The sequence below is a fragment of the Anabrus simplex genome, chromosome 9, assembly GCF_040414725.1.
Source record: "Anabrus simplex isolate iqAnaSimp1 chromosome 9, ASM4041472v1, whole genome shotgun sequence".
Classification (NCBI taxonomy): domain Eukaryota; kingdom Metazoa; phylum Arthropoda; class Insecta; order Orthoptera; family Tettigoniidae; genus Anabrus; species Anabrus simplex.
The window spans coordinates 120,831,239-120,855,614 of NC_090273.1; the positions used below are offsets into that span (position 1 = coordinate 120,831,239).

The 24,376-nt window shown below is 39.9% G+C and overlaps 1 protein-coding gene across 1 annotated transcript in view; it reads right to left on the minus strand.

Moving 5' to 3' along the window:
• Nucleotides 1-4,788: 4,788 nt before the first annotated feature.
• LOC136881307 (G-protein coupled receptor Mth2) overlaps nucleotides 4,789-24,376 on the minus strand; it is a 36,659-nt gene continuing 17,071 nt past the window's right edge. Inside the window, exons 4-5 of the mRNA XM_067154114.2 lie at nucleotides 12,603-12,789; nucleotides 4,789-7,885 (exon numbers count right to left, since the gene is read on the minus strand). Coding sequence (XP_067010215.2) covers nucleotides 7,537-7,885; nucleotides 12,603-12,789 — 536 coding nt within the window. The 3' untranslated portion in view covers nucleotides 4,789-7,536. The remainder of the gene's footprint in view (nucleotides 7,886-12,602; nucleotides 12,790-24,376) is intronic.

Sequence of the window (24,376 nt, forward strand, 5' to 3'; positions counted from 1 at the left end):
TGAACCGAAGGCCAGTACACTGACCATTCTGCCAACGAGTCGGACAACACTTCCAAAATTACGATTATTCGCGACCTTAAGTTCAGCTGGAAAGCGCGCTCGCTGTACAAGTCGGTAAGAGTGCGAAATTATACAAAGTTTTTAAATGTAACATGCGCAAATAAAATGGCTGCGGGTTTTTATAACATTTTAACACAAAAACGTGAAATTCCCAGTCTTATATTAGGGCCAAAACAGTAATAGGAAATCCCAAAACCTCCCATGGCTTTATCAGTTGCGTATGCTGGGATCAATACGTGGGCTACCACTAGATTTGGGTACACCTTTTCAACTTTTTAAGCTGCAGCCAATAGCCAACGCAGTAACCTGCTGTTGTCAAGGCTGCTTCTAAGCTACTGCCCTGGCCTCTGCCAATGCTCAACCCCTGATCAGTGGAGGTGGTAGCCTAAGGTTTAGCAAAATAAAATCCAGTCTTGTGGCTAAAATTCAGCATTTGTATTTAATAATAATAATAATAATAATAATAATAATAATAATAATAATAATAATGGGGCATGGCATCTGTATAGGCTTGGTGGTATCCTAATGAGGATAAAATTAATGGTGAAGACGTCATAAACATCCAGTCCAAGCCAGGGGTCGATGGCCCCGGTTCAGTTCTCAGAATCAACCCTCTCATACTGGTTAATTCCCCTGGCTTGGGGACTGGATGTTTGACATCTTTGCTATTAATTTTATTCTTATTAGGACACCACCAAGCCTATACAGATGCCATGCCTCATTATTGTTGTTATTAAATACAAATGCTGATTTTTACAGCGGTCATACCCATCATTTACTGGTTTATTAACTTCCTCGGGAGATCAGTGGTGGTGTTCGACCCATGATCATGGGTTTGATTCCTACCAACAAAAGAGAACCTGAAAGATTGCATTCAATTTTAGCAGATCTACCTATTTAAAAAAAAATAAAAATAAAAATAATTAAAAAAACTATATTACTCCTATAACAGCAGCCCTGCTGTGTCCTCCTACAAGGATGTAGAAGTAAACGGAAATGAAATACCAGCACTCTGTCATCTATATGATTAAGTCAGAAGTATGAGGTGAGGAAGTATATACGATGTGTAACGCATGGTTGATAGTTAGCAGTGGCAATCTGACGGACCGAAGCCTAGCCCACCTATCTCCCTGGTATAAGATACACAGCAGCAAGCCGCGAGGGGCGAGTAGAGGGGAGAGGGACGAGAGTCTGGGCTGCGATATCAGTCTCCCATGCCTAGCTCTCAGAAATACGTGCGACGTTTTTCTCACTGCTTAAGTTTTGTAAATGGAACAATGTGTCAGATGCTTACATTATAATGTGCTTTAGACTTCCTTCATTCTCAATTGAGGTTTGGGCTTCATCAATAGCCTTGGTAGTCCTCAGTATATCCCTCTAGGCTTTATGTATGTAAGGTGCAATATCTGTTCTGGTCTCAATAACCTAATCGTATACAATAATATTAAAATACTAAATCTGTGTTACATAAGTAGCATTTTTGATTCCTGTCTGAAAGCTCAGTGACTATTCATTGCCCTGAGGGAAATGCTGAAAACCAGTTCTGTGATAACACTCGAAAAGTAAAAAAAAAAATAGTAAACACCTAACCCTGGACATAATGTAGACGTTTTGCAAATCCAAACATTTGATGAAACTCGTTCCATCTTCATGTAGAGCTGTGGAAATGTGCTCGTGTCTCCTTTTGTTGTGGACACTGTTGTGTGTGTCCTCCACGCTCAAGCTCTGCGCCTACAAGCTCCGCAACCTGCCGCATCACCGATGTTTCCAGAGTCTACGAGAGGACTGCACTGCGCCTGGCATGCTCGTCGGTGACGTCAGCCAGCGCTCTATAAGGAGCGACGTTCCTCGCCTTACCGAGGACTACCCCAGTGTCCAACGACCAGACCACACCGCAAGTCAAACATGGAGGCATTCCTCTTAAAAATGTGTCTTGAACGGGTGGACTGATTGGTGGTCATGAGGTCTCACCTCCAGACATTGACTTATCTTCCCTGATTCTCGTAGCCACGTCGAGCCCCGAGTCGAGCATTCTGCTACACTCTCAAGTCCTCACCAGAGCTCCGATGACTATCTTAGCATTCTGCGAATTAAGATATTGATGCAAGTTCCTTGCAAGTCTAAGTCCAATACTAGCATTCTACTAACATGACTCTCCCTACAAGTTATACTTGTTATCCCACAGCAGATAGTTTTTGACTATCCAAGGACATTTCCCAGTGGGAAAGACTATCTCCTCAAGATAGGTGTGAATGTGTATATAGGACTCTCTCTTTGTAAATATATTTTTGTGCCACAGACTTTGTCTATCATTTAATAACAGCATTAACTGCGTGCAATCAATCAAGCTTCAAGACAAGTTTCATTATATTTCTTGTAAATACTGTATAAAACTATTGAAGCAATAAACTTTATGTTGTGTTACTGTATACCAAGTTCCTTGTATACAACAGACAAAATCTGCTTTAGGATTCTCTGAACAATACCACCCAAATACAATGCTAAAATGGTCCCTTATGCAAGTTCACCGCCGATCGCTTTTCCAGTACAGTACTTTCTCAAATTAGCGCAGTGACGGGACATTAACACCAAGATCCGTAAGTATGCCATAGCGTCCTCTTGTGAGATACAGTTTCTTGAAAAACGCATGATCGAGGATTTAGCGTCCATATGATTGAAATTTCTGGACGGTTGATCCGGGAAATCATTTCTTCGAGGAACGGATAATGCAGGATTTTTACAGCGCGATTTAAATAGGGTGCTCGCGGGACCACGTAATTTGAATGAACAATACGGGAAAATACGATGCTAAGATGGTCCCTTATGCAAGTTCACCGCCGATCACTTTTCCAGTACAGTACTTTTTCTAATTGATTAACGTATAGTCGAGGTTCTACTGTATATTAATCCTAAGCTGTATTGATAAGCAAAGCAATGACATTATTGAAACACTTCAGTTGTCATGATTATTCAATATAGATTTTATGCTCCTCTACCCTAATATATATATATATAAAATCTCTTAGGCTACATATTTAAAGAAATGACAGTGAATCACATATATCGGAGATGTTAACAACAAAGCATATTTTCTTATTACTAAATAGAATAGATTCTGTTAACCACTTTGGAAGTTAAAAAACATATGAAAAGTCGGGAGGAAATAATTAAATTGAAAAATGACAGTATCCACAAAAAAAGTTCTTGGTACCAGTACTGTATTCTATAAAACCAATAAAACAACTTACATTCATTTTTAATAATTTTATGTAAAAAAATAGTTTTTTTATGAATGAAAGAAAAAAGGAGTAAAATTGAACATATTTACATAGGAACTATCATAAAGATACACTTGATGTTTTGTAAGTCAAGTGAAGCTGTGAGATCAAAACCAATCTGGTCCTCTTCTTATCACTTTCACATAATTAAAACTAACATTTTCTGACATTTTACAATAATTTTCTGGATTATCACCATTTTGTTTCTAACTTGATTTCATGATTAATTTTAGTTAAATTTGAGATATGAAATCTTGTTTTAATTTTACAATTTGAAATACATTGTCAACTAAAGTAAAATTAATATATATCTTTACTAAAATGTTTTACATTTCCTTGATAATCTACTAGTGGATTCCAAAATAGGAGTAAAATTTTAGCTTTTTGAACAATATTTCCTTTATTTCAGTGAATTGCCAGATTTTATTATTTTTCTATCAATAATGGTCTGAACTGATGATTTACAGAACTATATAAAATAGTAAACCAAAGCTAAGCTATCTCCTTACAGGCCATGAAAATCTTAAGAGTAGTGGATGACAAAGGCTTCCACTATCATAACCTTGGCACTAAGTGGGGCCTGGCCACTTGAACCCCCAGGTACTAATTTGTAGTGTAGGCTGATGAAATCTAAGGGCTACGTACCTCTTCAGAAGTGTAAATCTTGTTTCTAAAATATTTTTACTTCCTGACGGGAATCAAACTCATGTCCTTATGGGTGAATCAAGCACATCTTTACCACCTCAGCTAGTCAGTCCCTCTGTATTAAATACTACCTTTTTAAAAAGTTATCTTAAGGTCTACATCTTGATTAAGACTTCAGTACCAAAATTCATTCTGTTAGACCTAAAAGATTTTCAAGTACTGGTAAGACTCCGTCCAATTCGGAAGATCTCATTCAGTAACAAGACAGTAATGTGAAATCATTTGGATTAGAATAATTCAGTATCCCACTGCTTTTATTTTTTTGAGATCATGTAGCAATTTTTATCTTTTTATCATGATTTTATATACAGTTGAACCTGACTTATACGTATATCAAGGGGAAGAGAATAAATTACTTGCAAATTACTTAGAAATCAGACTTACACAATACATCACATATTTACTGAAAAACCAATGGAATAGACCTACATGTGTAAATCTTTGCAAATAATAAATTCATTAAGACAGAAGATATTATTTTGAACTTGGTCCAGCCTTAAAGAAATCAGATAGTTTGGCTACACTTTTCTTGCATTAAGAGTAAAAATAATCGAAAGCGACTTTCAACCTATTAGGTCGTGTTACGTACATTTAGTACGTGTTGAAGAGATGTTAGGTACAGAACAAAAATGGCCAACCAGACACCAGTGGGATCCGAACCCACAACCTCCCGATTTCGCGTCGGTTGCGGGTTCGGATCCCACTGGCCATTTTTGTTCTGTACCTAACATCTCTTCAACACGTACTAAATGTACGTAACACGACCTAATAGGTTGAAAGTCGCTTTCGATTACAATGTGGTCGTGAAAATTCAATATTCAAGAGTAAAAATCTTTTGCAAACTTAGTAATGAATTCAAAGCATTTTCACTACAGCATTTTGCACTGATGTAATGCATACACACATCGATTGCACTTAACACTTCACTCACTTCAGGTGTTTCAAGATTCAAGTGATTATCTCCAGTTCCATCAGAGTCACTGTCGCTTGTAGCTGGTCCATTACCACTGCATTGTTGGCATACATCACCAATAATCTCTTCATCTGGTAGTTCTCCACATACAGGCACATTATCATTGAAATGCACAAAAGTATCGAATTCTAAACCCTCCGGTAATGTTAGCTCATTGCCAGGCAAAACTTCGTCCCCATAATTATCATTAGAGGCAGCCTCTTCTAGTAAGACACCAGCTTTGTGGAAACAGTTGCTGATTTTGGAGAATGACACCTGCTTCCAGGTAGCCAAAATGAGCTCCATGGCTTGTAGTAAAATTAATGGAGAGAGGTTCATTTCCTGCATCACTCAGTGTTATTAAATGTTGAACCAGCATTTTTCTATAATGCACTTTGAAATTTGCAGTGCTACACTGGTACAGTTAGGAGGGGAAAATTCCACTTGGACATTCTCCCGAATGATTTGAGATGGATATGCTGCACATCAATACATAAGGATCTTCTTCTGTTTCTTTTTCATTTTATTGTCCAGTTTTTTCTATCACTGTTCGATTAGAAGCATAGTCAACCAAGAATTTCTGTTGGATTCATATTCCATAGGTTTTGTGTTTGCACCCTTAAAACACCTCACTTTCCTCGATTTTCTTATCACAAGTGGAGGAAGTTTGTCAGATCTATCTGCATTGGTGGCGAGAAGTACTGTTACATGAATTTTACTTTTCTTCCCTCCATGGCATGAGTCACCTTTTTCAGCTAATGTTTTATTTGGAATGAGATTGTAGAATAGGCTGGTTTGGTGGCTGATAATCGCTTACGATACCCGGAAGAACCTCTTCTTTCCAGTGTTGCACTGTGACGTCGTTCACAGCTTTTGAGTCACCGCAAATTGTTCTCCCTGTGATTCCATGACGATCTGTAAATCCTTGTAACCATCCTGATGAAGCCTTGAAATCAGCAGTGATACTCATCATTTTAGTTAAATCTATCGCCTTTGCCTTCAGCATGTCACCACTAATTGGTGGAGCTGCAACCCGCTTTTGCTGGAAACATGTGAAATTTGCTTTCTCCAAATCTACGTGCCTTCCATCTTGCTGACAGCTGCGCTTTTCTGATTTTGTACCCAATTTTAAGAACTCATCCAAAGTAGAGTTTCTTTTACTGATGACTGTACATAGTATGGTATAAGCAATCCCTAAGTCTGAAGCATTTTCACTTTTTGTTTTGTGTGGATTAGCGTCCACTTCTTGTATAAAGTTCACTTTTGCATTCAGGGTATAACTTTTCCTTTTTCTGTTCTCCATGGCTAATCAAAAGCAACTGAATGACAAAACTACTGTTCAACAGTAACACCAGATACCGGTACCGTGGACATTTTAATTCTCATATTAAAACAAATTTACTGTATTTTCATTTGTTTCTGCACCAAAACCTCCTACTTTGCTTGTAATGTATCTTAATCTATGGCAGCATTATGAAGCTCAAAAATGACTAAGGTAGAGGAGGGGCGAGATAGAGAGCTTGGTTGGCCTCTGTTAAGACGCCAGTAAGTAAGCGTCAACAATGTCGCACAACGAAACACTTCGTGATCTGTTTCAGCACCGAAACCCGACTGCTCTACTTCCGCCTACGCCGACAAAGGGGAAACTTTGTAAATACAGTAGTTTCTTTAAATAAAAAGCACGTGATTATTACAATTATGCAAAACAGTTATATTTCACTGACACTTAATATGTATGACAGCAAATTACGTATAAATGGATTACGTATAAATAAGGTTTAATTAACACGCTTTTAAATTATATTTCACTTGGACCTAAAGGAAATTATGTACAAATATGAATTACACAGAACAGAGTTATGTATAAAGCAGGTTCAACTGTCTTTATATCACACACATCATGCAACTTCTCGCTTAACACGTGTCGGTAACTAATTTGAGTATCAGTATTTACATACATACATTTTTTTGGGTACAAGTTGCTTCCGTATTTCCCATTTTCACATCAGGCTGATGCTGAGGCTGTACCTTAATTAACCCCATGGCTGCTTCCTTGCCACTACTAGGCCTTTCCTATCCCATCGTCACCATAAGACCTATCTGTGTTGACGTAAAGCAACTTGTAAAAAGAGAATTAATAACCAGAAGAGAGAAATCTTAGTCGGCAATATCATGGTGGTATTGAAGGAAAGGAAAGTCTGACTCCCTGACTGAATGGTCAGCGTTGAGGCCTTCGGCTCGAGGATCCAGGGTTTCATTCCCAGCCGGCTCGGGGATTTTAATTGAGTCTGATTAATTTCTCTGGCTCGGGAACAGGGTGTTTGTATCTGTCCCAACACTTTCCTATTCATATTTAAACAACACACCACACTACCAACCACTGCAGAAAGATGAAATAGTGATTACATCCCTTCATATAGGATTGGTGTCAGGAAGGGAATCCGGCTGTAAAACAGGGCCAAATACACCTGTGCAACAAGGTTTGCATCCGTGACCCCACAAGTGGTAGATGAAGAAGATTGAAGGAAATAAAAAATAACTTTACGAATCTGTTGTATTCGTTAGGTTGGAAGATTCATTATTACTTACACCACTGCTCTCTTTCTCTATAAGCTCTTTGAGGGTGAATTTTACTTTATGATGAGAGCGAGGTTTCTGTTTAGTACAGCAAGAAATTAACTTTGAACCACAGTCTTGTAAACGCTGAAGAAACAGACCAGGTATTCCTGGCTTGCAACACACGAACAACATCAGGGAGATGGCTCGCAAGATATCGCCACAATAGTCAAGGTAGATTACAAGATCCCAGTCGTCACTCACTGCCCAGTGGATGATTGATACTAGTCGAGGAGGACCCATCAAGCACAGCAAGTTGATATAAACAATGTATCTGCAAGGAAACCAACAATAGACTGTAAAGTATAATAATAATAATAATAATAATAATAATAATACAGTGCAAAAAAAGAAAGTTTTGCATATTGTGGTTTAGTGCATTTCTTATATTGCTATGTGTATTTACGCATGATATACATTACAAAGGGTGTATTTAAAAAAAAAAAAAAAAAAAAAAAACAACTTGTCAGCTATGGAATAGCAGTAGAAATGCAACAAGGGCACAAAATTGGTAATGTCAGATTTCGAACAAAATTATCATTCATAGGGACAGAATCCCAAGATTTTTGGAAAAAGGAAGGGAGAGAGATTCAGTACAAATATTTATAGAGGCATTACTCTGTTGGTCATGCTTAGAACGATTTATACTATATTAGCAAAAAAATCTCATAAAATTGGTGAATTACTCTATACTCTTGGTGCATCAGTCCAGATTCTGGAAAGGAATGAGAACCTCAGCCAATCTATTTGTCATTAAAACAGTAATGGATAAGTACTTAAAGAGAACAGATGGTAAATTATATATATTACAGCTATAGATTTACAGCAAACTTTTGATTCTTTCATCAGATAGGCAGTTGCTGCAAAGCTGGCTAAAAATAGGGGTGCCAATTAAAATTATTAATGCTATAGAACTGTATTCAGAGGTTAAATGCACAATTAAAATAAAGGAAGACAACGGTAGCAGAGATCTGTTGAAATAAATATATGGGGTGCAAACTATCACCTAAATTGTTCATACATTTTAAAATTATATTTTGGGTATTACTCCAGCTCAGTTGACAACATATTTCTAATATTATGAGTAAGGGGAAATTAATGAAATCTTACTTGGAGTGCGTCTCAGAGGAGATATGTGCCCATTGCGGTGTCGAGGAACCCACCATCCCGTCCCAGGAAGTACATTTACTTTTATAATCTAATGAAGAGTATTACACACCATTTTCATTTCTGAAGTAGCTACTTAAAAATTCCTATTGGCCAATGTAAAGTGGTACGTGATCTTGTTCCCGTCAATAATGTTAATCGTAATCCATTACCAACCCCACCACAATAAAAGCGCAAGAAAATGTAACATGTAATGCATTGCTGTTGTCCCTATATCATACGTCTTGTCCAGATCCTATCCTAACGTCCACACGGCAAGAACCAGTCCAGACCAATTGTGTTTCCACACGAAACTAGAGGCCTAGAGCAGCTTCGCGGCTTCTAACCTGGGAGCTTACGTCCCCAGACCTCCTTTGCTTGTCCCTGTATCACTGGTCTTGTCCAGGTCCTATCCTAACTTTCGCACGGTAAGAACAACTCCTCGCCAATTGTGTAACAGTAATCACCACCACCAGCTATCAAAGCACCACTTACTCATTAGTTCCTAAGTAAAGAAGTTGGCAGCACTGAGCACCGCTTGACATCATCCTTCCCTAAAAGGCCGTGAGCGTGTAACCAAACGACAGTCGTTACGAGGGTCTGAAAGTCTTGTCAACCGGGCTGGAGTAATGATATATTTTGGATAATGAAGGGAAAGAGAACATGACAAAACACATGTATTAGCAATAAAGAAATTCCTGGCCTGGTTTTTGCAAATGAAATCCTGCTTTTTTTTTTTTAACACACCAAGCTTAGACACTAATGTACTGTCATTTGACCGGAGGTCTCGTACACAGTAAAATACCTCGCAATGAGTAAGAAAGTTTTAGTAGAAAAACTAGAAAGTAAGGAAGGGAAAATCCTGAGAAAAGTCTTGGGCCTGAATGAAGAAACTGGTTAGTACAGAAATAGGCACAATCGTGAGCTATATTCACATGTGAAAAAGATAACACACAGTATTAAAAATGGAGGATTGCTTTCTATGGTCATCTGACACGAATGAGTTCAGACAGATCATATCTTTGCCTTCTATATAAGAAGACCAGAGGGACCTGGTTCACCGAAGTGGAAAGAAGTGGGGGATCACATGTGATGACATCCTAAAATGTGATCCCTTTCAAAGGAAACTTGGAGGATACCGTGGTTTCCAGAAAAAGCAAGCAAGAAGTGGACTAAAGAGAGAAAGGAAGCTTATATAAAACAAATACAGGGCAAGGTTAAATACTATGAAGGGAAACAATTGAAATGACATGGTTCACAACTAATAGAATTATAATAGTGATAATGATGGAAATGAATCCTTCAGAACAACTGTCAATGTTGACTCACAAGTGTGGAAACAAGATGTATACACTTATAAATGCACATGGACCAATCAGCTAGGTCAACAAGAAAAATCAAGGACTTTGGGAATTTTTAGAATCTGAAGTACACAAAATTCGACAGTAAAATGTAAATTATTTTTGGGCGACTTTAACGCACAAATTGGCAAAACATTGCAGAAAAATGGTAGGCAATTATCCAGCACATAAATGCACCAACACCTAGTTAGTTATGTCCACAAATATCAAAAGATTATCACAGAAACAGAAAACATAGAGATCATCCAACCAAAAACTAGGAGAATTTCAAATTGACCATGCAGCAATCTCTAGAAGGAATACCCAGGAATTAATTAATGTTACGGTCAAGAGAGGAGCGAACATTGAGATAGACTGTTATCTCACCACCATTAAAGTAAGGCTCCTAGCACAAAAGAAGCACAGGATCTCTAAAGAAAACAAAATTAAGGGAAAACAACCAAGACTTCCAGAGTCGACTGAACACATTAAACACAGAGAAATTGGAAATGATCAAGACAGCACTAACACAAACAGCAGAAGAAACTATCTACTGAATAAAATAAGACACAGGAGGTGGAATATGGACTGTGAGAAAGCAGATGTGGAAAAAATGGTATACCACCAAGAATGAACAAGACTTGGACAAATTCAAACAGATCAGAAAAGAGACAACCAAAATCATCAGAAAGGCTAACAGGAATCATGAGAAATTGATTAGAAGATTGAGAAAAAGAAATAACACACAGAAATTCTATTAGACGGTCAAAACTAAAATGAGCAAATACCAGCCACCCAGCCCCTGCTTCGAGAAAGATAACAGAAAATTGGGATTTAAAGATAAAAGGGACTGTGAAATCCTAGCAGACTACTTCAGCAAATTACTTAACTGCAACTTGTTTAATAATTCACTAATATGTCCAAGGTTTTTAGTGACATAAGGATAGGAAAGGGCTAAGATTGGGAAGGTAGCAGCCATGGCTTTAATTAAGGTACAGCCTCAGCATTTGCCTGTTGTGAAAATGGGAAACCATGGAAAACCATCATCAGGGCTGCTGATGATGATGGAATTCAAACCCACTATTTTCTGAATGCAAGCTCACAGCTCTGCAACCCTAATCACACGGCCAGATTTCTCGGTACTACTTAACTGCAAAGAACCTCAAGATCAACTTCCACACAAGAAACCAACAATAAAACAGCTACTAACACAACCACCAAGTCTGGAAAGAGTCAAGTCCATAGTCAAATCATAAAAATGTTTTAAAGCAGCAGGAGAAGACTCAATCAAAACAGAACTACTGAAATGTGGAGGAGAAGGAGTACTGAAATTCTTAAACAAAACAAAGTCTGGGAAGAAGAAAAGATACCAGAAGATTGGAAAAATGCACTGATACATCCTCTATACAAAAAGGGGACAGAACAGATGCGAATAACTATAAAAAGATCTCACTATAACCAGTCATGTACAAAATGTTCTCCACAGTACTGCTAAACAGAATTAAAGATAAACTAGAGGATGAATTGGGTGTGTACCAAGCAGGCTTCATAAGAGGATGCTCATGCGTGGAACAGATCAATAACGTGAAACTGATCATCAGCGAGACAGCTATGAACAAAGGAAAGAGAGTGTGGTTTCTGTCTAGTACAGCAAGAAATTACTTCGAACCTTGTTAAAGGAACAGGCAAGGCACTGCATGTTTTTTGACTTCAAAAAGTCTATTACACAATATACAGAGCTACATTATTCAGTACATGGAAATAATTTGGAATAGACAACAAAACAATGACATTAATCAGACACTCACGAACATGAAATCAAAAATAAAATTCATAGAGGAAACTTTTTAACCCTTCAAAATCAAAACAGGGCCAAGACAGGGGGATGGACTCTTCCCACTATTGTTCAACTGTGTACTAGAAAAAGCAATACGTGAATGGCACAGGTCACTGGAAAACCAGAAAATTAAAAGTGGGATACAGATAATCTGATGATTGACTGCCTTGCTTTTTCAGATGATCTTTTGATACTGAAAGGTGCCATAAAAATGGACACCATACAGACAAACACACTGAAAGAGAACTGAGAAAACAGGACTGCAGGTATCCTTCAAAAAAGACAAAAGTCATAAAAAGTTGCAAAAGTGCACCTAACCATATCAGTACACATTATGGGAAAATTTGAAGTGCACAAATTTAAGTGTCTGGGAGAGATCATACAGCCAAAGACCCATAAGTGTGCACCACTATCCAAAAACAAATCTACATCAAATGTGTCCTATCTCGGAAACCATTCGGAATAGGGCACATGTCCATATGAAGTTTCTTGCTTCAAATAATAATTGCTGTCATATCCCTGAATATTGACCATTCCTCCTTGGACATCCTGTGTATCTTGGCTTGTTAGTGTGTTTACTAAACAATCTTTTGGAAGTTTATTTTTTCTTCTGAATAGGTAATGAAAATAATAAGCAAAAAGAGGAACTTCTCCAAGCCTCTACTTACCTTTTCCTTCCTCTCAGACAAGAGTTACTGTTAGAATTCTCAATTCGGGCACTATCCTCACTATCGAGCATGTTCATGCTGCAATGAGCTTTGGAGATCTTGACAAGTGTATACAGCAGCAGTATAGAGTTGATGATAGAAAGCAACATCTGGGGGCCATGGAAATACACCCATACACGATCATAGCCTGTGAAAAATGCATAACCATCTATTAATAAGCATCTGATGAATGATTACCAGTGGCAGCAAACCAGTGATGTTATGTGTTAACCTCAATGATATGCACATAGTTGGAGCTGGTTACCCGCTTTCTTGACTATCAGCATGGATGAGCAGCATCTGGTGAGAATTTAGTTCGTGCATTTAAGTTACATAGCTCACAGAGAACAATGGAGCTAGCTGGTTTCTATGAGCAGGTTCTTAGTGCATACCTGTGAGCAGGAATGTTTAGGGTATTTCTGTGCGCTAGTTCCCAGTCTCTGGGAAACATTCAGTGTGATGAGAGGGCTAGTATTAATGTGTAGCATTCCATGTTCTGTGTTTCATCCTAGCTATGGAAGATAGTCACCACCACTGCTTGTTCACAATTAATTTAATTTTTCCAGGCTCATTCTTGCATACTTAAAAAATCTATCACTATATTCCTTCAATTCTGCAAACAAGTGGTGATATAATAGTGATTCCTGTTCATATTTATTTCATGGACACAAAAATCTTTGTGATAACAGTCCATGAGAAACTGTTCGGCATCTCTGGAACTCATTTCTGTCCAACTGCATGTCAGCTGCGAGGTTCCCTGCTTCCATGTGCACCCTTCACCAGCTTGAGAAATGGCTCTCTGCTCGAACAGGAATTTTTGTTCATAATTATTTAAAACTTTACGTACCACTGTAATTAGGATGGTGAAGGCATTCCATTGTGTGACTTTGTTTGCCCAATATCAAACTTCAAATATGTATATGAGGTTTGTCAACAAAATTTATGAAACAATAGGGAGCATCACATTAGGAACATTTGGCAAAAGCAATATCTGAACAGTCCCCAGAATTATATTCTGCAGAAAAATCAAATGCCACTTCAATCACATTCTTGAATTCAGCAATATGTGTGGGAGTAGGGTATCCAGCCGCCTGACAATAGGGCAATACATTGGAGCAGACAACTGGTTGTGAATAATTATTTTCATTATGAACATGTAATTTCCTAATATACTATTAAAATCACTGTAAAGAGTCCTTATATAGACTGTTATCCTTTGTGCATATATTTTATACTGTCAGAAAAAATAGCATCAACCAATAACTTATGGAGCTTTCTGAGAGTTGAAAGATGCTTGATACTGCCATCAAAAGTGAGGATACAGCTAATGAAAAACGTACCAGCATTGTGAAGCAGAAAATGGCAAATGTCCTTAAGAGGATAATGGACCTTAGAAGCTAAGAAAAATTCATAATTCCAACATAATTGGTTTGTTATTAGAAATGATAAATGTTCCAGCTAATCCATTCTTGGTCACCAGCATTTCACCCCAGTGTGCCAATTTGGGGCCATCAACTGGTAACTAGCACACCTACCAAAACACATGGCTACTGCATATAGTGGAGACTACTGCACAGGAGCCTCAGGCTGTGCCAGTTACCAACCAATGAGCCCAAATTGGCAGACTGAGGCAAAACACTGGCAACCAAGAATGAGTTAGCTGGAAAATTTATAATTTGCCATAATGGACCAATTATATTGGAATTATGAATTTACTCATTCAAGATAAATATTTCCTTATGGGAATTAAAATCTATATCATCTAAGAGAAATTAGAAAAAGTCCATAAAGGTTCTGATGTTGATGTGGATGTTGACCTTAGTTTGCCTATTTTTAAGTTTTATGCCCTTTCTTGTGACGCTGAAAGGATATTTCTTGTACATAAGTATACTTTTACAGAGAGGAGGAATAAGCTGGAATTAAAAAAATGAGAAAATTATAGTATCTTGGAGTATTACAAAATCAGTTTTGGTTGAATGGTAAGGAGGGGCATGTAGGAATAATATATTTGAATCTAAGTAATAATGTATTTAGGGGCTGCCTAGCCACGGCGGTAAAGGCATGCTCAGTTCACTCCGAAGGACGTGGGCCTCATTTCCCGTCAGCAAGTTGAAAAATGTAAGAAACAAGAGTTCCACTTCTGTAGCAGCACATGGTCCTGAGGTTCACTCAGCCTGCACTAAGTCAGTACCGGGTTAATTTCTGGGAGAAAAGGTGGCACAAAGCTCCCCTCTGTCCCACTTGGTGCTGAGTATACAGAAAGTGGAAGCATTTACCTTCCACTCCTCCAAGGGCCTTCATGACCTATGCAGACATAGCTTTCCTTTTTGTTGTTTTTTAATAACATATTTATCTTTACAATTAAATATTTTAATATTTCACATTATGTTGTTAGGACTTTGTTTTTCATGCATTCTAATTACAGAAAGCTTGCTGGCTCAAAACGTTTAGTGCATACTGTATTTGAGCATTGTATGGTGCATATTATTTGCATGCCTATTATAGGACTTTTAGTGCATAAGATTCTCAGTCTAATTATGATAATGCTATTACGACTGGTACTAATATTGGTTGAACAGGCCACACTTCAGTCTAGTATTTTGAACTCGGTGTGTGTTTGTACTGACACAATACAAATCTCAAATATGTGTTATAATTTGTATAGTTTCTTTTATCGCCACAGATCTCAATGTTGGTGGGGTCTTTTAGCAATACGGTAGTATTGTTTTTATATGTGCAATGAAGTGTTGTCAGATTTATTATATTAGCATTACTTCTGCATTACAATTAATAAAAAAATATATTTTGGTTCCACCTATTCAGTACAAGAAAACTTAATAATGCAATCTTGTAATTGTAATCTCAGTTCAATACGGACCAAATGAAATCCTTATCATTCAATTACTTCTGCACTGTTTAATGGAACTGTACATGAAAAAACTCCAAAGAAATCACACGCAGTGCTCTATTACGACAGCAGAAAGGTCATATAAAATGCTTTAATATTCTGTTTAGCAAAAATGAAGTTCTCGGGTGGTGTTGGTGGTGGTAATGATTGTTGTTTTAAGACGTACAACTAGGCAACCGTCCTCTATATACCTGTAGCACTAATCAGAGAGAAAAAATGGAAGGAATCTGACAGAAGTGGAAGCAATGTCAGGACTCAGCTGAGGACCCCGTAGTCGCCAACCCACGCTCCCAAGTTAACAGCCCTCGGGCCTCTTTCGACAGGCAGGGGATACCGTGGGTGTTATTCTACCGCCCCCACCCACAGGGGTATGAGGTTCTCAAAGATATGAATGCGACTGCTACTCCAAGTAAATGTAGATTACGTTCGAAGAAGACGTAACTCCACATGATTTTTATAAAAGTTGTGTGCCTAATTTTCTTCTAGTTTTTTGAAATTTCTGCCGGCGCCGTGACGAATTTATATAAGCTGATAACCTTATCATAATTTCTCCACGAACCTGCTACGCTGGCGTAACAGGGGGGAGAAGTTATACTCCCACGTGGCGCGTCCCAGGTGGCGGATAGGGGGGTCCTAACCGGCTTGCCAGCGGACTTGAGGGAAATAAAATACCTCTCGCGGACCAAACACACTACCGCCTGTGGGTGGGGGACGCACATGTAGAATAAACCCGCGGTATCCCCTGCCTATCGTAAGAGGCGACTAAAAGGGGCCCAAGGGGCTCTTAAGTTGGGAGTGTGGATTGGCGACCATGGGGCCCTTAGCTGAGTTGGCATTGCTTCCACTTGTGCCAGGCTCCTCATTTTCGTCTATCCTGTCCGACCTCCCTTGGTCAACTCTTGTTCTTTTCCGACCCCGACGGTATTAGAGTATTCGAGGCCTAGGGAGTCTTTCATTTTCACGCTCTTCGTGTCCCTTGCCTTTCTTCGTCCGTTACTTCATTTTTCGAAGTGATGGATCCCTTCTTTCTTATTTTTTTCTCTGGCTCTACCCCCTGTGGGTGGGGGACGCAGACGAAAAATACACCCACGGTATCCCCTGCCTGTCGTGAGAGGCGACTAAAAGAAGCGACCAAGGGATGATTGTGTGAGAACCATGATACTACTTCTGATTAGTACCATCACGCGGGGAAAACCATGGGTCGCCTTTACTTGCGAGTAGTACCACTATGTTAGGTACACAATAGGTTTGTGCTTAGTAGCAGCAGGGAGAGGGTCACTGTGGGTTTCCAGTACCCGTGAGTCGTACCCATGTGAGCAACACTACGGGTTTGGGCGTTGCCTGTGATTAGTACCACTATATGAGCGACACCGTGGGTCTGCGTTGCCTGTGATTAGTACCCACTATGTGAAGAACACCACGGGAATACCGGCGCCCGTGATTAGTACACCTAGGTGAGGAACCCCATCGGTTTGCGTTGTTATGAGTGGTGGCATTGTGTGAGAACACCATAGGTCTGCGTTACCTGTACGGCGTACAATACTTGTGAGTAATACCATCATGTGTTGGAACACCGTGAGTCTTCGCTACTTTTGATCAGTAAGTACCCCAACATGACAAATACTATGGTTCTACTTTACTAGCGATAAGTAGGCCTACCATTCTGAGGGGCCTTAGACCTGGATTTTGAACCCCTTCAGACATCAAGCATCCTCGATTGAGGACTGTGCTTTAGAAGTGGTCCCTTGGTCAGTAATACTGTTATATACGAACTTTTTGAGTCGGATCCACTGTGATTTTTTGTGTGTTCTTTTTGTGTTCATGTCCATCCATTCATTCTTGCCCGACTCGTTGGCTGAACGGTCAGCGTACTGGCCTTCGGTTCAGAGGGTCCCGGGTTCGATTCCCGGCCGGGTCGGAGATTTTAATCGCGTCGGGTGAATTTTTCTGACCTGGAGATTGGGTGTTTGTGTTTGTTCCAACACTGTCCTCTTCATATCCAGAAAACACACTACACTACCAACCACCACAGAAACACGCAATAGTGATTACATCCATCCAAATAGGGTTGGCGTCGAAGGCATCCTGCCGTAAAACAGGGCCAAATCCACATGTGCGACACAGTTCACACCCGCGACCCCATAGATGTGGAAAAATGCGGTAGAAGAAAAAAGATTTATATTTTTGAGGGGGTTACAAAAATTTCGGGAAGTTCCGTCCCGAACCCACACCAATCCCAGATATTGACGCGACTGTGCAACAGAACTCTTTCCTTTAACATCCATTGTAAAGAAACATCGCTACCGGTATGTTTCTTCTTTTTTTCTTCCTATGCTTTGTCCTCTTAGTGAACGTAGGCGATCATTTTCTTATAAACGGCTGCTCGAAACAGTTCAATGGTAGATTGTTCATGCCAGATAATATACAGACGATACGATTATACAGACAACGCCAGTCCAATGGATTATATTTAGCTAATGACTTCAGCTTTGAACGTTAAGTATTTGTACATTTTGCCGGTTCAGACGGCAGAGTCTGCTGGCTTCTAAGCCGAAGTTGGCCGGTTCGATCCCTGTTCAGACCTAAGAAGAGAACAAGAGTTGACCAACGGAAATCGGATAGGATAGATGAAAGTAGGATCTTCCTAGACTCGGCTAGGGGTCTCGTAGTCGCCAGAGCATAAGGTAAGAATCCCTGGAGTTATAATCGAAGGCAGTAGCGTAGCTTTCATTTGGGGGGGGGGGGAGGGCACTAAGATAGTTCTTCATCCAGAATTTTATTTTCATAGGTGTCCATACTTCCAGAGTTTAGGTGGTATAAAATACCTAAAAAGGAAATGAGTCTCCTTGGATCCAAGTAAGTGTGGTGGATTCGTGCGTATTCCGGAAGCTAATAATAATATACATGATATATAAAATACTTAATAAAAGTACATTCGTTAAAACTCGTGAGATGTCTGGACTCCTTGGATGACAACACCTCCCATGCCAACCTCTGTTATTCCCATCCCCACATAACTGCAGCATTTCATATATTCCGAGTACAAGTGAAATGAATGCAAGAATACATAGTTTGAGTAAATGCAATATTCTGGTTTAGAATAAATAAAGTAATTTTATTATTAGCAGAACTATGGAAATATGCCCCAGAGGAGTCACTTGATATCTTGCAAAAGCAAATAGAAGAAATTTGGAACAAGGAGACCCTACCCGAAGATTGGAAAATAGCTTTGATCCATCCATTACACAAAAAAGGCAGCATGAAGAACATCAACAACTACAGAGGAATATCTTTGCTACCCGTGCCTTACAAAATTCTATCACTTGCCATCCTGGAGCGTTTGGAAGCACAAGTCGAACATCAAATAGGTGAATACCAAGGAGGGTTCAGAAAAGGTCGCTCAACAGCTGAACAGATCCAAAATCTCAAAACGATCATCAGATATTGTACACTAAGGTCCAAGCAGTATGTGTCAGTCTTTGTGGACTTTAAGAAAGCGTACGACTCCATTGACCGGGAAGTCCTGCTAAACATCTTAAATGAATTTGGAGTTGATTTGAAACTGCTGGCATTAATTAGAGCCACCCTGACCGATACAAAATCCAAGGTGAAGTTCCACGGATGTCTCTCGAATTCCTTTGACATCAAAACAGGAGTCCGACAAGGTGATGGGCTATCCCCGATACTCTTCAACTGTGTTCTTGAAAAGATCATCAGAACCTGGCGGGTGAGATTACAGGAAACCAACTACAGTCCATTGAGAATAGGAACCAAATCCAAGGGGATCGCAATAGACTGCTTAGCATTTGCCGATGATATTGCTGTTCTCTCAAACGACATAGAAACCACTAGAGCTCAAGTTGAAATTTTAAAGGAAATTGCCGAACAAACTGGTTTGCAGATATCGTTTGAGAAAACAGAAGTAATGACTAACATCAAAGAGGCTCCACCAAAACTCCATACAAAATACGGGGTCATCGCCCGAGTAGACAAATTCAAATACCTGCGTGAGATCATCATGAAAAATGGACTGGACAAAGAAGCACTTCAGGAGCGAGTACGCAAACTGGAAATAGCCTACCAAACATCCCGCACAATCTACAACAAAAAATGCCTTTCCCAAAACACCAAGATACGTCACTATGAAACAGTTCTAAAGCCAGTAGTTCTATATGCAGCCGAAACCCTGTCTCTAAATGCCAACAAAGGACTCCTTGAAGAACTGGAGAAAAGAGAACGCAAAATTGTGAGAGGAATCTTGGGATCAAAGTACAGAAATGGAATCCATCAAAAGAGATCCAACAAGGAAGTCTACAGAAAAAATAGAGAAAATTACCGTCACAATCGGAAAAAGACGGGCACGATTTTACGGTCATCTGAAAAGAATGGACGGAAGAAAGTTAACTAAAGAAATCTTTCACTTTTTTAATTCAAACCCCAAAACCACAATTCCCTGGTTTAGAAATACCAAAGAAGACCTGCAAATGCTACATATCTCAGCTGAAGACGCTCTTAACAGAGATCTCTTCCGCAAGAAAATATTGACGAACGGGCTAAACCGAGACGAGCAACCGAAGAGAAGACACGGTGCCCCTTGGACAGAGGAGCGTAAGCAGGCCCACTCGCAAAGAATGAGGGAAATTTGGGCTCTAAAGAAGGCCAAGTTCAGTGTCAAATGCAACAAGACTTAACGTGGTCCTTGATGGCCCCATTGAATTATATATATAATGGTCATGAGATAAGCTATAAAGAAGTGACATTTTATATAAATAATGCGGCAAAGAAATACATACACACACAACATATATATAGAATGTAAGAGGTATGGGTATAGATATGTTGTTAGTCGGTAAAGAAAAATACACGTCACAACATATGCTAGGAAGGGTTTACCTTGTCCTATTAGTTTCCCTCGCAAGCCTGGGACACAGAATATAGTGGTATAAAGTTAGAGTTTGTGACGCTAATATTCGTATGTATAATTTTTATTAGCGTGCCAGAAAGCAACGAGGTGGAGCTGTTGCCATTTCAACACCGTTTTAAGCGACGCCGACGCAAGCCGTGATTTGAACCTGCGAACTCGGACTCAGGACAGCGACTCAACCAACTGAGCCATATGAAAAGGAGGCGTTGTGATTATTGTTATAAATAGATGCAGTTTTTACTTTTTTACAATGGTTTTATGAGGAGCGTTTATTAAGGCGTACGTTTTCCAACTGTCCTAAATACACGAGACCGGTCGGAAGAACTAGCTGAAAGCTAAAGAGCCTTGCAGGGATGTCGCTTCCTTTTCTGTTTACTTTTCCAAACCAAAATGCATGGCGTAACAGCCCCAAAAGGCCATCGCCTACCAAGCGAACGCTGTTCAGCCTGAAGGCCTGCAGATTACGAGGTGTCGTATGGTCAGTACGACGAATCCTCTCCACCGTTATTCTTGGCTTTCGAGACCAGGGCCGCCATCTCATCGTCAGATAGTTCCTCAGTTATAAGTACGTGGGCTGAGTGTACCTCGAACCAGCCCTCAGATCTAGGTAAAAATCCCTGACTTGACCGGGAATCGAACCCGTGGCCCCTCTAAAGGCCAGGCACGTTACCCCTCCACCACGGGGCCGGCTGTTTACTTTGAGGCTTCCTTATTTTAGAATTTGAATTAAGGCGCATTCGATTCCCTGCACTGACAGAGTCAGTATAATATTTTGGAAGACGAATGGCGACTTGTATTTCCTTTCCGTGAGAGCTAGGGGGGAGGGGGGCGCCCCTTCTTTTCCCCGGGCATGGGCGCCCATGGACAGAGTTAAGAATTGCATGGGATGGGGGATAGTCTTGTTTGTCGTTGCAATAGAGTTGGCCTCGAGTCTCCTGTAATCGAAATATCTACGACCTGGAAGGTAGTAGTCACCTTCACGGGACGTAGTACCAAACTGGTTCCTTATTTTTAAGAATACAAATTAAAAATGAAGTTTCTACTTCCTCACAAACGAAGAACGATATTATCAATTTTACGAACAGTTTCAATAATGCAGCCGGTTTATGTCAAGAGTACAGAAACTATGATTTCGATTGTTAGATATAATTACATGGTAACAAGCAAACCGTCAATATCTACTGAAGATCCATCACCGCACTCGGTAGGACCGGCCTTCTATTTATATCCACCGGGCGAGTTGGCCGTACGGTTAGGGGTGCACAGCTGTGAGTATGTATCTGGGAGATAGTGGGTTCGAACCTCACTGTCGACAGCGCTAAAGATGGTTTTCCGTGGTTTCCCATTTTCACACCAGGCAAATGCTCGGGCTGTACCTTAATTAAGGCCACGGCCACTTCCTTCCCACTCCTAGCCCTTTCCTTTTCCATCGCTGCCGTAAGACCTACGGTGCGACGTAAAGCAAATCTATATACAGGGTTATTCACGTAACATGTTACACGGAAATAACATCTAAACCATTAAAGATATCAGCATTCTGTTTTCATATTCGTAAATGGTACGCAGGGTCTTGTAAAATAACGTGCTACTTAGTCTCATGGGGTGATTAACAACCGAGATATTGAGACTAACTCCATATTTTTAAATGGAACGGCACAAATTCATACAGCTCATTTCAAAGTTCATCTGCGTACAAGTTCAAATATGTATTTTCAAAATCGGACAATTACTTTTTGAGATATAAGTAAGAACAGCATGCGCTGTTTTGCATGCCGCATCAGACGGCGTGAAGTCGGGCAAGGACATATTGAGGCCCAAACTGTTTCCTGGGAGTGAGTTCAGCCACAGAATGGATACCAGGCATGTAAGCACCTCGTACACATGTGACGGGTTTGCAAAGTGTGTATGACAGACGAACACATGACAGGACAGAAAGGGGTGATGTGTTTAAAAGGAATAAAATAAGTACTTTGCCTTGAAAGGAACATAACAAAAGCTATAATTGTCACTGGTTTTAGTGTACAGTTCATACTACTCTATGAGTTGAGAAATAAACATAACACAAAACACCGGAAGACCTCCTTCTAGAAAAGCAAATGTTCAGAGCTGATCGTGGTGATGTGGCAGCAACACTATTATTTGTTTTATTTCACACGCATTAATCTCTGCAGAGCTCCAGCGCGACTGTAGTAGCGTGCATTCGGGAGAGCGTAGGTTCGAGTCCTGCCTCGCCCAAACTGAAAGTGATTTTCATGGTGCCCCATGTTCAACACTAGGCAAATACCGGATAGGTACCTTTGTGATAGGCCACGGTCGACTTCCTTTCCAAATCCTTCCCATTCCTATCCGCGAGAAAAAAACGCTAAAATGAGCGCAACCTATTACATGTCAAAACAAAACAATACATCTTTAATCTCCCTTCCCTGTTGTGTGTTTGCCAGTCATACAGTAACGTTGCATGCCCAGAGTATGTTACGGTACATCACATTATGTTTACAGTACATGCCTGGTATCCGTTCTGTGGCTGGAATCAAGGCCAGGAAGGAGCTTGCCCGACTTCACGCCGTCTGATGTGGCAGCAAAACCGCGCATGCTGTTCTTATGTACAGTGACTCACATAATTATTCGGACACGTTAGTAATTATAGTCTTTGCCACACACTGGACCTATATTTCAGAGAAAATATCGTACACGCAAACTAGTTTCTGACAGAACCCAGTTTGACAGATTCAACACGACGTTCAAATGTTTACTTTTAGAAAACAGGAGAGAACCAGTGACCACGGAACCTCAGAACGCAGTTAACGTGCTTCAACAATATTCGGACAAAAGTCAGTTGCCGTGCAGAGGTCGTATGTAAAAGAGCCACGGACAGTGTGAACTTAAACATTCAGTGTGTTAGAGTGCTGTGTACAACGTAGGTGAAAATGGGCCGCAGAGGAAGAGAGTGCACAATCGAACAGCGGCAGCTAGTAACTTTTCACCATGCTAAATGTAAAAGTTGTCGTAAAATTGCTGAAATGTTACAAATGAAGAAAAGTACAGTCTCTGATATTATCACAAGATTCCGGGAGGAAGATAGGATTGACATCTACCGCATACGGGACGTCCAAGAACTTTTTTCTGTGAGGGAAGAGTATTATATCATTAGAAAAATTAAAAAGGCACCCAAGTTAAGTGCTCCAAAACTCGCTGCGGAGATTGCTGCAGACACCGGAAAGAAAGTGCATCCCTAAACAATACGGAGAGTGTTCAGAAGAGGTAACTTTCACGGCCATATTGCAAGAAGGAAGCCGTTCATAAATCAAGTATATCAAAGAAAGAAAATGCTGTTTGCCAAATAGCATGTTGAAGAAGACAATGAGTGGTGGAATGACGTTATATTTGCTGATGAGAGTAAATTTAACATATTTCAATCTGATGGGAGGATAACAGTTTGGCGGCGTCCTAATACTGAGCTTCACGAGAAAAATCTGAAAGCAACTGTGAAGCATGGTAGTGGACAGGTAATGGTGTGAGGGTGCATGTCGGCGAATGGAGTTGATGAACTGGTTTTTATTGAGGGTAAAATGGACCACTTTCAATGCCTTAAAATACTGAGAGACAATATGGAAAAGATGGGGATTGGTGAACATTTTAAGTTTTATCAAGATAACGACCCAAAGCATATGGCCTGGAATGTAAGGATGTGGTTATTGTTTAATTGCGAAAAGGTGCTTCATCCTCCCCCTCAATCACCAGACTTGAATGGGATTGAGAATCTTTGGGACAAACTGGATAAAGAAATAAGGAAAACAACACTAGAGAATAACTGAAAAATGGACTTCAAGAAGAGTGGCAGAAGATATCTCCCGATTACATCTGGAAATTAGTGGAAAGCATGCCAAGTCGACTCAGGGAAGT